Raw genomic sequence first — 15983 nt, 5'->3', positions numbered from 1 at the left:
CATCAAATATTTGTTGGACATCTACTACATGTCAAGCACTGTTCTAGACACTGGGACACTAGCGATGAACAAAGTGGAGGGAGCCACTCCTTCTGGAACTGAATTTCAGTCATGCTTGCTCCTCCTCACTGTCTCTGCCAACTGAGCCCTTCCTCCACCTTGAAGTTCCTCAAGCTCTTCCTTCTGCTGGGGAGACTTTTTGCTCTTGACAAATACCTGCTTAGTCTTTAGATCTCATTTTAATCACCATTTTCTTTGGGGTTGCCTTACCCTTTTTCTGATCTTGGCTAGATCCCTATCCTATGTATTCTATAACACTCTTGCTTACCATTTCTCTTTTTGTAAATGTTGTTCAGCAGCTGTTTTTCCATATAAACCAAAGGCAGGCAAAATTCCTGTAAAAGGCCAGAGAGTAAATATTTTCAGCTCTGTAGGCCATCAGTCTCTGTTACAACTCTTCTACTCTGCCATTGGAACATGAAAGCAGCCACAGACAATGCATTGCCAAATGAGTATAGCGTGTCCCAATAAAACTTTATAAAACTGGGCCCTGGGCAGGAACTGGCCTGTGGACCACAGCTTGTAAACATCTAAACAATAGAATTTCCTATCATGATGGAAATGTTCCACACGTGCCCTCATCAGTAAGATAGTCACAAACCACATGTAGTTATTGAACACTTGAAATGTGGCTAGTACAACTGAGGACCTATATCTCTGAATTTATTTAATTTTAATTGGGTAAGTTTAAATGTAACTAGCTAATGATGACTGTATTGGATAGTACAAGTCTAGACCACAAGGTCATGAACTGTATCCCTCTTGCTCACTTCTTTGTCAACTGGACCTTGTACAAAAGCTGGCACAGAATAAATAGTCAACACATACTGGCTGCATGAATGAATGAAGTACAGAAATATGGGATTAATTATAAAACCTCTTATTTCCTTTTTACTACTGCTATGCACTTGATTAGATGTCATAACTGGATAGTTCTTGCTCTCTAGTCTTAAAATAAAATATTTTTGTGTGTGCATTTTATCTTCCTGCTAAACATGAGCTTCATGAGGATGGAATCTCCAAGATAAACTATTGAGTGATCTTCCCTCTACCTAATAGAAGTATAAGCACATACCAGTTGCATACACAAAGTGCTTGCAGCTACTAGCATCCATTTAAAGAGGGAAAAGTTTCCATCCAATGTTCCAATCTGTCATGTTTCAAAGGTGTTATTCATGTTTCATTCTGGCCTCAATTCTGGTGTTGTGGAGTTTAGAAACTCAACTTAGTGTTAGATTTTCCTGCTTTATAACCTTGGCCAAGTTGGCTGTTGTGTTTGTATCTCTCTTAGTAAGTAAAAATAATTCTAATTCTATTAGAATGATCCACCATCTATCTCTTCATCTATCTCTTAGGAATATCATGTAGGGAAATAAGATAACATTCATGAAAGCTTTAGCATTGTTCTAACATATCATGTTATAATTGATTGATAAATATGGTTCTCATATGGCATATTACTTGATGGCAGTTATTTCCTGAGATATTAGATGACAGGTACATTGTTTTCTCTGGTCTATCAAGATGACTTAAAAGCTATGTGTATCTCAAGTGAAATTGCAGGATGAAAAGAATACAAAATTACTGGGTGGTGAAGGGCAGTCACTTAGTTCCAAAGTTGAATTATGTTCTGTGAACCTTAGAACCTCCACCCTAGCTGCCATCCCAAGTGGGTTCTAGTTTGCAAATATTTCTGCTTTGCACTTCTTCTGCAGCTCTGATAAGGGGGCATCTCCATGTTTCATCAATACCTAGAGAATGTCTGAGTCACCCTGCCATAGAATAACTTCCATTATTCTAGGGTGCTTCATACATCTCATCTCCAAATATGTAGCATGTAAAGACCAGCCAAAATTCACATAAGACCCCATGCCCTCATTTCCTCCTGTTCTGGAAGTTCCACCTCCCCTCCTCTCCCAAGTTTCTAGTCATAGACCTTCCACATTCATTCATTTTTTTCAGCAGATATTCAAGGGTCATTCTGCTAGTGCTCCATTTAGAACCTTCTGTGCAATCTTGCTCTTTTCTTGAATCCCTCACTCATAGGCTGCCCCGGCCTGTTAGTCAACTTCTCAACTGTACTGGTTCGTCAATAGAAACAGAGTTCTCTCTTTCTCTCTCTCCTCTCTTTCTCTCTCTCTTTGTCTCTTTCTCTTTCTTTCTCTCTTTCTTCCCTGGGGCCACTGAACCCACCAATGTATATTTTCTATCATAAACCAAGAACTGAATCCTTGAGTTTTCTGACTTATACTTTTGCATACTTAAACTTGAATTTTGGTCAGGTTAGGTAAGTTTTGATATAGAAGTTTCTCGGAAGAGGTAACTTGGTCCTCAGAATTCTTCTAAACCCTTCTAAGCAATGATTAGAAACTGTAAATCAAAATAACATTGAGATTACATCTCACCTTAGAACAAGTATCATCAAGAAATCAAACAATAATAAATGCTGACAAGGATGTAGGGGGGGAAAGGAACCCTCTTCCATTGTTTTCAGGAATGTAAACTATGGGTTTGGAAATCAGTATGCTTTTGGTGAATAGCTAGTCTTTGCCACACTGGACAACAGTGTTAAAATATTTGAAAGTTCTTCATGAGAGATAATTAAAGCTATTTTTGCAAGTAATGTTTCATTTTTCTATTCACTAATTAGTAAGTAGAAAATATTCATTAAATGACATCTTTTAAAAATTTTTGAAGAGTATTGCAATACAATGTGGTGAGTGCACTGATAGTGCTATGCAGCAAGAAAGTTTAATTTGGATCTTTTTCGGATGTGAAACCAGAGCTAGGTCTTAAGCAGAGCTGTTCTTATAGTAGGAAAGAGAGAAGTGGTAGATAAAAGAATAAAAACTGAAAATTTACAAGAAAATTGAGTAAAGTTTAGGAAATTGTTTTTAAAATAGGAGGGGGAAAAGGGATAAGAAAGAGTAATGGGGGGTGAATTTGATCAAAACACATTATATGCATGTATGGACATACTACAATGAAGCCCCTTTATACAATTAAAATACACTAATAAAAATAAAAAGATTAGAAAGGTATATTTTCATGATGTAACTTTTTTCATTTTTTAAATTTTAACTTATTTACATCTGTGAATCTAAAGTGTGGCTCCTGTATACAGCTTATAGTTGGATTTGACTTTGTTTTAATCCAGTTTGACACTCTATCACTTGGTTGAATTGGTTCATCTAGTCATGTTTACTGTTATGATTAAGCTAGTTGGATTTGTGTCTACCGTGTTTTTACCTTTTGAATGTCTCATGCCCTTTTTGTTCTTATAGTCTCACATTAATGCTGTCTTTTGCATTAAATATTTTCTAGTGTAATATTTCAATCATTTTAATGATTTTTCTTTTTTTAGTGGTTGCTTTAAGGCCTAGCATAATTATTATATTATAGTATATATTACAATATAATATATATAATATATATTATATTATATATAAATATACTTGTGTGTCTATATGTGCATATATATCTTAACTTCTCAAAATTAACTCCAGATTTATACAAACTCAAATTTAGTGAGATATAGAAATGTTACTTCTATATAATATTCCCTTTTTTATTGTTATAATATATCTATATATTTTACAATTGCAAAAATACTGTGATATGATTACTATAGTGTATATTTTTCTGGTTTTTTTCTTTTTCTCTTTTATATTAATTGTAAAAAGGGATTTCATTGTGATATTTCCATACATAATATATAATGTACTTTGCTCAAATTCAACTCTTGTTATTCTTTTTTATTCCTACTCTACCCTTTTATAAACAATTTTAGTGGGTCTCATTATCATTTTTTCTACTTCATTCATGCATATGAAGTACTTTCATCAATTTTATGTCTTTGAAGAGGTTGGAAGAAAGGATACAAAATATAGGATCTGTGTGTCTGAGTATATGCATCTGTGTGTTTTTATATACGTGAAGAAAGAGAAAGATGTATTACTTTCTTATTTACTGACCTATTTGACATTGTGGCTCTACTCATTAGCTCCCATGGACTCTCGTTGCTATCTTATATTATTTTCTTAATTAAACACAGCTTTGTTCACATCTAACTTCTTTTTGTTCAGATGTGTTTATTTATACATATAGGCCCAACAATAAAATTATACATATTTATTTTAAATTTTCTTTTAAAATAATTTAATAAAAAAAGAAAATAAATATGCACTTACACTTTCATAATTTTATAATGACATTTGCTTTTTTCATTTGTATTTTAGGGAGTTTATTTGAATTACTATCTCAGGTTAGTTACTTGTCTTTAGTATAAAGAATCTTATTCAATATTTCTCATAAGATGGACATTTTCTTCCAGTTTTTGTTTATTTTGTTATGTCTTTATTTTGAATTCATCTTTTCAAGAATACTTTGGCCAATGTAAGATTCATAATTTCTCGGCATTTTGAACATGTCCCAGTATCTTCTGTTCTCCTTTGCTTCTGCTCAGAAGAAAGCTGTTCATCTTCTTGAGGTTCATTTATATAAAATGGGTCATTTTTCTCTTGTTTTTCATCTTTTTCTCTCACATGACTGGTAACAGACCTGTTTGCTTTATCCTATTGTGATAACATTAGACTTTCAAATACATGTAGTCTTGCATTTTTACCCTGGTTTGGCCTCAGACTTCAATTCTCCTATCCATAACTCCTGCCTTCCACATAGCTGAGATCACAGGTCCATGCCACCACACCATCTTTTTTTTTTTTCCATCAAATTTAAGGGAGTTTATAGCCAACATTTAATGAAATATTTTTACTATTATTCTCTCTCTCTCTCTCTCTCTCCTTCTTGCTGTCTTGTTATGTGTATGTTTGTGCACTCCACTGTATCTCACATTTATCAGAGGCTCTGATCACTTTCCTTCATTTTTTTCTCTCTGAGTTTTTGTTTCTTTCTTGGTTTACATAAACTGTCTTAATTTTTTTTATTCTTTCATCTTCCAATTTAAATCTACTGTTGAAATTTTCTCATCCATTATTTATTTATTTACTTAACAGTCTGGGGTTGAACTCAGGGCTCTGTGCTTGATAGGCAGGTGTTGTTCCACTTGTGACACACCCCCAAACCTTTTCTGCTTCAGTTATGTTTCAGGTAGCCTTGCATTTTTACCCTGGTTTGACCTCAGACTTCAATTCTCCTATCCATAACTCCTGCCTTCCACATAGCTGAGATCACAGGTCCATGCCACCACACCATCTCTTTTTTTTTTTTTTTTTTTTTGCGGTACTGGGGCTTGATCTGAGGGCCTTCATCTTGAGCCATTCCACTAACCCAATTTTTTGTGATAACGTTTTTCAAGACAGGGTCTTGCAAACTATTTGCCTGGACTGGCTTTGAACCGCGATTCTCCTCATCTCTGCTTCTTGAGTAGCCAGAATTATAGATGTGAGCCACCGATGCCCAGCCCACCAGCCCATCTTATCGATTGAGATGAGGTCTTCTAACTTTTTTGCCTGGGCTGGCCTCAAACTGCTATCTCCCAATCTCCATCTCCCAAGCTGCTGGGATTATAGATGTGAGCCACTGTGCCTGGCTTTGACATTTTTTTTCCTTTGGTAAGACACTGTCACCATACTTTCTTCTGTTTCCTTCAGTGTGCATTCCTTTAGGTCTTTATATAATAGCTGCTTTAAAGCCTTTGCTAAGTCCCACATCTGGGTCCCTCTCCCAGTGTCTTTTACCTGCTTCTTTTACCCCTGTACAGGTATGTTTTCCTGTTTCGTTGCATGTCTCATATTTTTTATTTATAATTGAACATTAAAGTGATATATTGCAGCAACTTTGGATATTAATCACACCCCCCTATGCTTGTTTGCATTAGTGGCTTGGCTGAACTGTTTTCACAGCATCTATTTACCTCACAACATGAAGCCTATAATGTTGCTTCTTAGAGAATTCAGCCTTTGGCATGTGCACTGGAACAACAGTGATTTCAACAAAGGTCTCTTACTATCATTTTCTCTTGTCACTCAGTTATCTATGGGTATAACTCCCAGCTGCTATCCTCTACTACTTACTGGCTGATTGCTCTGTTGATTTTGTCAATGCCATGGGGGCATAAATTGCTCCACAATCTGATCCCATCAAATTTAGATCCTTGGCATGGAGAGTTTATGAGGTCAATCTCACGAGGGCTCTTCTTGGCTGCCTATTTTCTTGTTTCTCTCTGATTAACTGACTGCTGCCTACAGTTTAACTTGTTGCTTTTGTGCAGCAGCCAGTCTCCTCTAATTTGCTTGCCACCCAAATCTCCATTGTTTCAAAAGCACTCTGTAGTCTTGGACTTCCTACTCATTTTCCCAAATAAAATCAGTTCTCGTGGGGAATGCTTTGGGATTCTATGTTTTTATGATCAAACTTTTTTCTGGCAAGGCCTTCTTCAAAGCTGAGTACAAGGCAGTGGCCAGCTTTCTAGATGTGACACAAGCAGGGTTTTATAATAGGGCTCTGGGTGGAACAGTAGCCTTTGGCTATTTTGGTTTTTTTCACATGCTGCTAGTGAACTGGCGTAAGGACAATTGGAGTCACAGTACTCCCAGAATGCCCTGCCTAGTGCAGAGTCTCCAGCCTAAGAGTGGGTGTTCTGTGGAGGAAAGGAACTCCTTCCCAATCTCTCAACTACATTTGCATGGTATTTAACCTCTGTAAAATGGAGCTGGGGAGTAAAAAGAATGCTGGCAGCTTGCCATCTTAGGCAAATACCACAGCTCTGGACTGGAACAGGAGCGGGGAAGCCCCATCTTCTTAGCTACACCTGCTCAGAGGAGAACAATGTTCATGCTGAACTGAAGGATGGAGGGATAGAGGAGGGAGTAGTTAATGGCATGTTGCCACACTCTCCCTGCTCTTTCACCACTTTTAATAGATTATCTTGAAAAAATGTTTCTTCATTTGTTGTATTCCCCTAAGACAATTTCCAAACACTTTTAAAGGTTGTATTTTTATGAATTTTGCCAATTATGTTATTTTTACATGTGAGGAGGGTCTATGGAGTTTTTCATGTCCCCATTTGGGAAATTTTTTGGTCTCCTCTTCCATAGGTATTTAACCAACTCTCATAATTGGATGCGCTACAGTATTTAGAATAAGTCTTTACCATTAGCACTCACACTGTTGTGTTACTGTGCTCAAAACTTAGCTGTTAGAATGTACTTGGAGATTTTTCGTCCACATGGCAGTGCCTTTGATAATCTGTGTTCTCCCGGAGAGGAAGCTCTCTGAGGAGAGTACCTCAGAGGGACACAAAGCTAACCCTTGATCATCATGTGGAAAACTCTGTATACATTCCACTTCAGAAAGGAATAGGACCTTCTCTTGTCACCAGTGCCCTAGGTTTTCCTTTGGAATTTCGTCACCCCAGGGTGGATCTTATCACTAAACTTCTTGCTCTTTTATAGTGACCAAAGCTTGAAAGTGCCCCCTTCCTGCTCGTTCTTGATGCAGCAATATAATGGAATGTGCCACATTTTATATAAGCTAACACTTCTTGAAAACAAGTTTGCTTGTGAATGGGTGGAAATCTACAGAATTCCCTTGATTTTAGATTTTCTTCTTTTTTAAATTTTTTTTCCTGCATATTGAACTTAAGGTCTCGTGCATGCTAACCATGCACTGTACCATGAAGCTGTATCTCCTGCCTTTCTCATTCTTTTCTTTAAAAAATCATACCCCAAGGACCTAGAGAGACAAGGTCTGCAATGCAAGCTCTTTAAAGTATTCAGTTAGACTGTTGTTATGGTTAGGATAGTCATATGTGCTCCTCATCCCATCTTCCTTAGGATGCCTAATTCTAGGAATTATACTACCTCTTAAGTTTTTCTGATGAGTTTTAATCTATTAGATATTTTCCATAGCTCTTAAACACACTCCATACTTCTTTATTCCAAAAATAAACATCTCACCTCACTATTAGTATCCAAAGTCACCACTTTCCTCTGTCTCATTCTTTATGACCACTCTTCCTTCACAAGCAGTAATAGCTCCCTGCCCCATTGTCTGCCTCCACACCCTCTCTCTCTTAAAATCTTGGCTATCTAATAAAACTGCAGGGATAACTGGCTGATTAAAATCACCTGTTCAAATTTTCTTATAAGAATCCTCATACATAATGGCCTTTTTCAACTTCAGCATCTCAATCCTCAATCTCTCTTTCTCCTTGAATCCTCTATTTCTTCCTTTTTGCTCACACTTGCTGCCTCTGTACTTCTCCCTACGTATAGGTATTGAACAGGACTGTGTATATATTTCTCTTTTCTTCTTTTCCAAACCAAATATTTCTCTAAAAGCAGCAACATCCATTCTATCAGTTTCATTTATTGTCTCTATTCAGAAGATCTAATGAAAATCATATTTAATGAGTGCTTATATTATGACAGTTATATTGTGGCATATATTATGTAATTTAATTTCCAAACAACCTTTATTAGCACTTAAGATATTTGAGACCCCGGGAAATTAATTTATTTGCACAAGGTTACACAGTCAGTAAATGAAATTGCAAAATTGAACCCAGATAGACTTACATGCAAGTCTCCTCCACCATTATGCTCTATCTCCAATCAAGGCTAGCCATAAAAAAAGGTTAGTTCGAGAATTAACTTAGAAGGTAACACACATGTACAGGAAATCAATGCGAGTCAACTCCCCGTATAGCTATCCTTATCTCAACTAGCAAAAACCCTTGGTCCTTCCTATTATTGCTTATACTCTCTCTTCAACAAAATTAGAGATAAGGGCAGAATAGTTTCTGCTGGGTAGCGAGTGGTAAGGAGGGTAAGGGAGGGAACAGGGGGGATAAGGAGGGGGAGGGGGGAGAAATGATCCAAACACTGTATGCACATATGAATAAAATAAAAATTAAAAACAATAAAAAAATAAAAGATACACAAACTATTCTCCCATCCCCCCTAAAAAAAAGGCTAGTTCAGCCTACTTAAGGAAGCTCCTCCTGATGACTCAGTGTGATATGATCCCCTTTGGGTCATCTTTATTATATTATATTTACATTTTTCTATCTATTATGACCATTTTTATTTACCTCCTCCCCCCCACACACACCATTGCACTATTGATTTTGGGGGGAAGAGACTATGTTATTGATTTCATAACCCTTTCCATGTTGGCCTAGGACAGTGGAAAATACCCAGCCAAATAAGAGATCTGCCAAATTGAATGGAGGAGAATCATTTATAAAGGAGAGGGGTCCTCCTAACATGTCCCAACACCCTGTTTATTTCCAAATGTGACAGGAATATAGGAAGAAGACAAACCCAGGGTGTCACTTTGTCCTAAATAACTAGACATGGCAGAAGGTGGCTTAGGATCTGTTTATTTTCAAGGATATGAAAGAAGAGGTAGACCAAGTCAAAGTATATTACACATCACAACACGGTGCTTGCAGCAATAATACATACTACAATAGTACAACATGTTAAGCAAGATGTTATGCTTCATCTCCTTTAATAGGACAAAACCTCATATTTCAAAATAACCAAGCCCAGACCAAGAAATCTTTCCCAAGATGTATGACTGACCTCAATTTTAAGTAAAGGAATATAGTATATGAGTCACTTTCTATTTGTTAAGTCCTGAACATTTCCAGTGTGCTTATTCTCCATAAAGGTTTCTCATTTTCTCTCTTTGAAGTTAAATTTAAATCATATTACATTAAAAAATAAATGAAGTCATATGACAGAGATAAAAGAAGATATTGGTTGTGGGCTAAAGGACATTGGTGAAAATTTCTCCTTTGTTATAACTTTCTTGTGGAACAAGTCATAGGAGCAAAAACAACAGTAGGCCCAGCCTGGGAACCAACTGAGGGTTTTATTCATATTTAGGTTATGCACAAGTTGGCCTCAGAGCTTATTCAAGCAAAAAGTGCCTATGGATTACAAGGGAAATTCTCTACTTGATTTGGCCACATGTGGAGTTTAAAGCAGCAGAAAGAGAAGCTGAATCCTGACAACCTGGCCTTGAATGTCCTTGAAGTTTATTTCTTTACATGCAACTGTACAATTCAGACATCCTCCAAGCCAGCCAAAAAGGTTTCTTTGTGTGCTGGTTAAATCAAGTTTCTGAGGTAACCCATATCGGATCACCTTTACTTGCCCTTTTCCCCTTATGATGCCCATAAAAGTACTTTGTCCGAAAATTCTATGGCAAGTCTGTTGCTCTTCTGTATTTTTGATTTGTTCCTTATCACATTTACCTTCAACCACGACTCAAACCACACCTCACAGGAGTTGATCCTCTGCTTCAGTCAGATCCTTTCTCTTTTTCTGTATCTCTCACTTCTGGTGAACAATACCATTTCTGTGAGCGATCACCACCTCCAATGCGAAAATATCTCATGCAGACTCACTGCTTTCCCTCTGATAAGCAGCCGTCCTTCTGTTTCCTTCTTTCTCCTTAACAACACTGTACTGCTTTTTGCAGATGCTTCCATTTTCCTCTTCTTTAGACTCGCCTAACTGGTCACAAAGTTTTATCATATCTTCTTTCATGTGACTCTGAGTCCTTTTCTCTAGAGTCTCTGCACACCTGGCAAGGAAGTCAGTTATGTCCCCATGATATAGAAGAAGGCAGGAGATGGATCTTAACTGAGTCAGAGGTTCACCTCAAATGCTGGACATAGATACAGTTCAAAGGTCAAGTGCAGAATAGAGCCAAAGAAGGAAGTCAAAAAGTTATTACTATAATAACAAGATCAGTGCTTATCAGGCCTTCATGATTGGTGGAGGTTATAAAAGATATCAAGAAATCAGGAGTAGGATCTATTTTTTCATCTTTGATCCCCAGAGCCTACATGTTGACTCTTCATGGTAAGCATCCAACAAATTAACTAAATATGAGACAAGAATTTAAATTCTGACTTACCTGTCACTCAAGACCCCATATTAAGGCCATGTTTTCTCATTTCCACTATAAACTATCAGGTAGCAATTGGGGAAGAATATTAGACAGAAATAATATCCATCAATATTAGTTTTATATATCTAGAGAGATGACCTGACATAATGAATACATAAGGAGGCAGGGAATTTTAATTTTTAATAACATCTTTGTTGGGGGTTGACTTATGTCTCAAGTGTTAATGTCACTTTTAAAAGGCCTTTTTAAAGATTTCTTTAGGAACAAGTAATGTTGAGATCAAAAACATTTATCTACCAGATTTTTTCAGCTATTTTGTGGCTTCGAAAAAAATTTCCAAAGACTAAATCACACCGAGATTCCAAAAATACTACCTCTCAAAAAATACAGAGGAAATGAAAATGATATGATCTGGTTGTGATGATGAAAAGAACTGAGAATGGCAGAACAGTATTTGTAATTAACGTGACTCAATATAGTATATCATTATATTAAATATATATAATAAATACATATATATAAAGTTAATGTATTACATATTAGTAGACATTTAATGCTTTCTTGTAAATCACTAAAAGCTGTATATTCCAAGTGGTCAAATACTTTTTTATGGACCATTTCATTGAGAAATATGAAATATGCAAATTGACTTCTATTGATTGAGTGAAATAACAAATGAGATATAAATATTAGGGAACAAAAATTGAACATTAGTATCAGAAACAATTTGTTCACAAATCTGTTGAGCAAACACTGATTGAGATATTTTGTGTAAATAAATTAAATAATAATCAGACTAGTTTGATGCTTACAGTCTACCTTCCACTGGAATGTTGATTTATAAAGAAGAAAGGTTTTTCTTTGAACTTGTTAATAATTGGAAACATACAGTAGAGTAAAAAAAGATATAATATCCATACAGCTGCCAACTATATTCAACTTGTTGTTAACATTTTCTCAGAGTTATTTATGCATATATGCAATGTGGTGAACCATTTGAAATAAAATTATAGATGTCATAACACTTTCCCTCTTAAGGCTTCAGCATGCATCTATAAGGATTAAAATACCCTCTATGTAAATATAATATTACTATCATCCCTAAAAATTAATAATTCCTTAATAAGATATAGTTCATGTTTGGATTTGCATAGTTTTTGAAAATGTACCTTTTTAACCTGATTTTTCCTACAAAAAATTTAAAACCCAGAATCTAGTGAAGGAATACACACTGCATTTGCTTGTTGCTTCTATGAAGTGTCCCCTCTATCCTTTTCATCTATGAGAACTGACTTTCTGAAAAGACTAGGCCAATTGTCATATAGAAAGTTCCAAATCCTTAATTCTATTGTTTTCTTATGTCATTTATCAAGTACCTCTATCCCAACATTTCTTGTCATATAGATATTACATATAAAAGCTTCACTAAATCCAGGTTAAATGTTTCATGGTGTTGTTGTGCATTATTACATCATAATAAGAGCATAGACGGGCTAGTTGTTCTAACATTGCTGATGTTTTTATTACCTGGTCAAGGTATTGACCCCAGGTTTGTGATTAAGGAGTATTTATGGGATTGTACTTTGGCATCTTAAAAACACTCTATTCCTCATTAATTTTTCAACTAATGGCTTGAGTATCTGTTGAGAACTTTTTTTCTTAAATCAATTATTTCATTAGAGCTTGTAAAATAAAAGTTACATATCTATTTATCCTCCTCAATGATCAATTTCCAGTTTTTTCTAAATAGCTTTTACAATCTTAAACATATTCTTTAAAACTGTGAAGGTTTAAAGTCCAACATTTTAAGCAACATAGTGTATTTTTAATGGAAAATTGCTAAACTTGGGTCTTTTGTATTTTCAGCAAAACGGGAAGTCACATATTCATCCTAAGCCCATTCTTGAGCCCTTTGAGGAAGCACCTCTTCATGCTTTGGTTTTCACTTACATGGGATATGGAATTGGAACCCTGTTTGGCTATTTCAGAGACTTTATGAGATATTGGGGAATTGAGAAATGCAATGCAGCAGTAGAGCGAGAAGAACAAAAGGTACGTATGCATGTGCACCTCCCTGAATCTTTGTCAATGTCTACTCTTCTCTAAAGTCTTCTCAGAGCAATGGTGTGGGAACAGAACCTAGAAAGACTAGAACTCAGGAACTATTCAGAAAAAGTTCTGTTCATCCCTACCCTTAAATCCCACCCCCTGGATTTTTATGGATTTGTTTTTAAAAAATATTTATTAAGTAACTACTAATTGTCAGACACTAAACATAAAGTTTTCCTATACATTATAATGTTTAATTTATAATAACAACCTTATGTGATAAATATTAAAATATCATTTTAAAGAAAAAAACATCAAAATGTAAGAATAAGGTCACCAGAGAAGGACTATACTCTGGTCTTCTAATTGTAGTGTGAGTATTATTTATGCTCTATTCTAAAATAGGAACATGTGTTTTAATGAAATGCGACATTTCTATTTCATCTAGATCAGGGTTTCTAAATTTCACATTACTGATATACTGCAATGGTCTGTGTTGGAGACTGTCTTGTGCATTGTAAGAATTTTAACAGCATCCCTAGTCTCCATCCACCAGATTAGCCATCAACACACACACACACACACACACACACACACACACATACACACACATATCCCACACACACTTGTGACAATCAAAAATTCCTTCAGACACTGCCAAATGTCTCATGGGAAACAAAATCTCCCATAGTTTAGAAACATTTAACTAGCATTTTTAATATTTATCCTATAAAAAAAGTCTACGTCATCTTGGTTTTGTATCAAGCTGGGTGGACAACTTTGAACAAGATCTTGAATTGTGTTAAAATGTTTTCCAAACTGTTTCAAAGGATTTATGAGCCATAAATCTCTTTTATTTCTAAAACTTGCATTAGGACACTGTGAGCATGGTCATGGATCAGTCCTTGAACATATCTAAGAAAAGAACATAGGTGACTCATGAACTTCAATGTAACAAGAGAAACGCCAGTAACTTCTCAAGTAGTATTCATGGTAACATATACATTTATTTTAAGATACACCCATCAACAAATCATGTGAAACATTTCTTTTGGAATTTCCTTAATCCAAGTATATTACACCTCTAGAAGAAAATCAGACCCAGCTTCATTATTATAATCCCTCCTACCTTTAACATGTATATAAATTCTCACTAGAGAATTTGAAGTCTGCAAACAGATTCACAAGCTATTCATATGCTGAAATGTGATGCTGGATAAGAGAGCAACACGGACCATAGGAATCTGTGCCTGGTGACTCTTTTAGAGAATCTTCATGCCCTGATGAGGCTTGAATAGTAAGCAGGAGTCTGCCTCAGAATAGTGAGCAAGGGTGCAGTGAGGCATTCTCAACAGGATACTGCTTTGTGCCAAGGCTTGTGTCAATTCCTCAATCAATTTGAATTCTTTTTGAGGATGTACTTTGTGCCAGGCACTGTGGCACAATCTAGGGATATAAGAATAACTAAGACAGATATAGCTCCTGCCCTCAGAAAGCTAACTATAAAAGTCAACAGAATTTGATAAGAGGTACATAAGTGAAGGTATCAGAGGAGCAAAGAGAAAAGTCTAACCTGAACTTGGTGTTCAATGAAAGCTGCTGGGAAGAACAGAAAGTCAAATTGAGATCTGAAGTTCTGAAGAACAAATAGTAAGGCAAAGGGTGAGGCAAGATGCAGGGTTTGGGTGGGTAGGAAGAGCGAATGTGTGGCAAGATGGTTCAAGTAAGAGAAAACATTGTGTATTCAAGGAACCAAGGAATTCCAATGACCAGCAAATTATGAGTGGGAGTAGAATATGTGAGGAGAAAGACTGCTTGAGAGTCAAAGAGGGGCCAGACAACAATGGGTTTTTATAACCCATCGAAATTTATTATAAGAACAATGAGAAAGCATTGAGGATTTCACTGAAGAATGAAGAGTTGAAGATTTAGAAATATTGTTCCTTCTTCACTCTGAGAAAGGGATTTCAGAAAGATAACATAAAAAATCTAGGTGAGACAGTTGAACTGGGACCAAGGTAGTGGCAATAGGAGTAGTGATAAAAGATGTTTAAGAGGTGGAGTGAGAGATGGTTAATCGAACCTGGAGAATTAGGGAGATGGACAAAGCAAAAACCATAGCCAGGATTATTCCTTGGGCAGATTCATAGCAGTTACTAACATTCATTGATATGGGAAATTGAGGGAAAAGATCCAGTTGGAAGGGAAACATGATAGATTATTTTTGGCCAAGTCAAGTTTGAAGAATTGACAGATAAATTTAAAGATCTGGACCTCCACAGAAAAGTCTCAAATGGATCATTGGCATCCTCAGAGTATCTTCAGCATAAAACATTAATCAAAGCCAGAAAAGTGAACATGGTCTCCTGATAAAAGCCCAGAGAGCAAAAAGAGAAAGGGTGAGAAGAATACAAACCAGAGAATTGAATAGGTGTCAGGAATGGAGTTCAAATTCAAGACTAGAAGCAAAGTGACAATAAAGTTTACAATAGTTTAGAAAGAGATTATATGTGCTTGAATTAGGGAAGAGGTAGACAGGATGAAAAAAACTAATTATAGAGCTATTTAGAAAGTAATAAACAAGTCTTGGCATTTGGATGCATGGAAGATAAGATAGAACAATAATTATAGGGTAATCCCAAATTTCTTGCTTGAACATATACACAGATAGCGATGTCATATCCATCATAGGGGAGTGGTTCTATATTGACAAATGATGGTGGTGATAGTAGATACAGTGACGTATTCAGTCTATCACACAAGGACCTCTGCCGATAAGAGGTCCCTTTATAGTCATCCTGAATGGAGGAATGGGGCTGAGCCTTTGGACTCCTGCACTGATAGGGGCCGCTGCCAGGTATCTAAGTTGAGGAAGTTCCTTTGAAGCCCAGGCAATTCTTAAAGAGCAATAAGCCTCCAGGGCTCCTGGCAACTAGGAGAATAGGCAGGTCAGTCCTGAATGATGGGCTGAGGACAGCACACAA

General features: G+C 36.2%; 1 protein-coding gene across 4 annotated transcripts in view; it reads left to right on the top strand.

Annotated features, from left to right (window-relative positions):
- Positions 1 to 15983, top strand: part of Sptlc3 (serine palmitoyltransferase long chain base subunit 3) — a 134257-nt gene that overhangs the window by 23394 nt on the left and 94880 nt on the right. For 3 of the 4 annotated variants that reach the window (XM_074074335.1, XM_074074337.1, XM_020166630.2), the window contains exon 2: positions 12817 to 13002. In XM_074074335.1, coding sequence (XP_073930436.1) covers positions 12817 to 13002 — 186 coding nt within the window. Of the gene's footprint in view, positions 1 to 9917; positions 10160 to 12816; positions 13003 to 15983 lie in introns of all 4 variants that reach the window. The other variant, XM_074074336.1, reaches the window with a different exon arrangement.

This window comes from Castor canadensis, chromosome 5 (genome assembly GCF_047511655.1).
Source record: "Castor canadensis chromosome 5, mCasCan1.hap1v2, whole genome shotgun sequence".
Classification (NCBI taxonomy): domain Eukaryota; kingdom Metazoa; phylum Chordata; class Mammalia; order Rodentia; family Castoridae; genus Castor; species Castor canadensis.
This window is presented reverse-complemented; position numbering and strand designations above follow the sequence as displayed.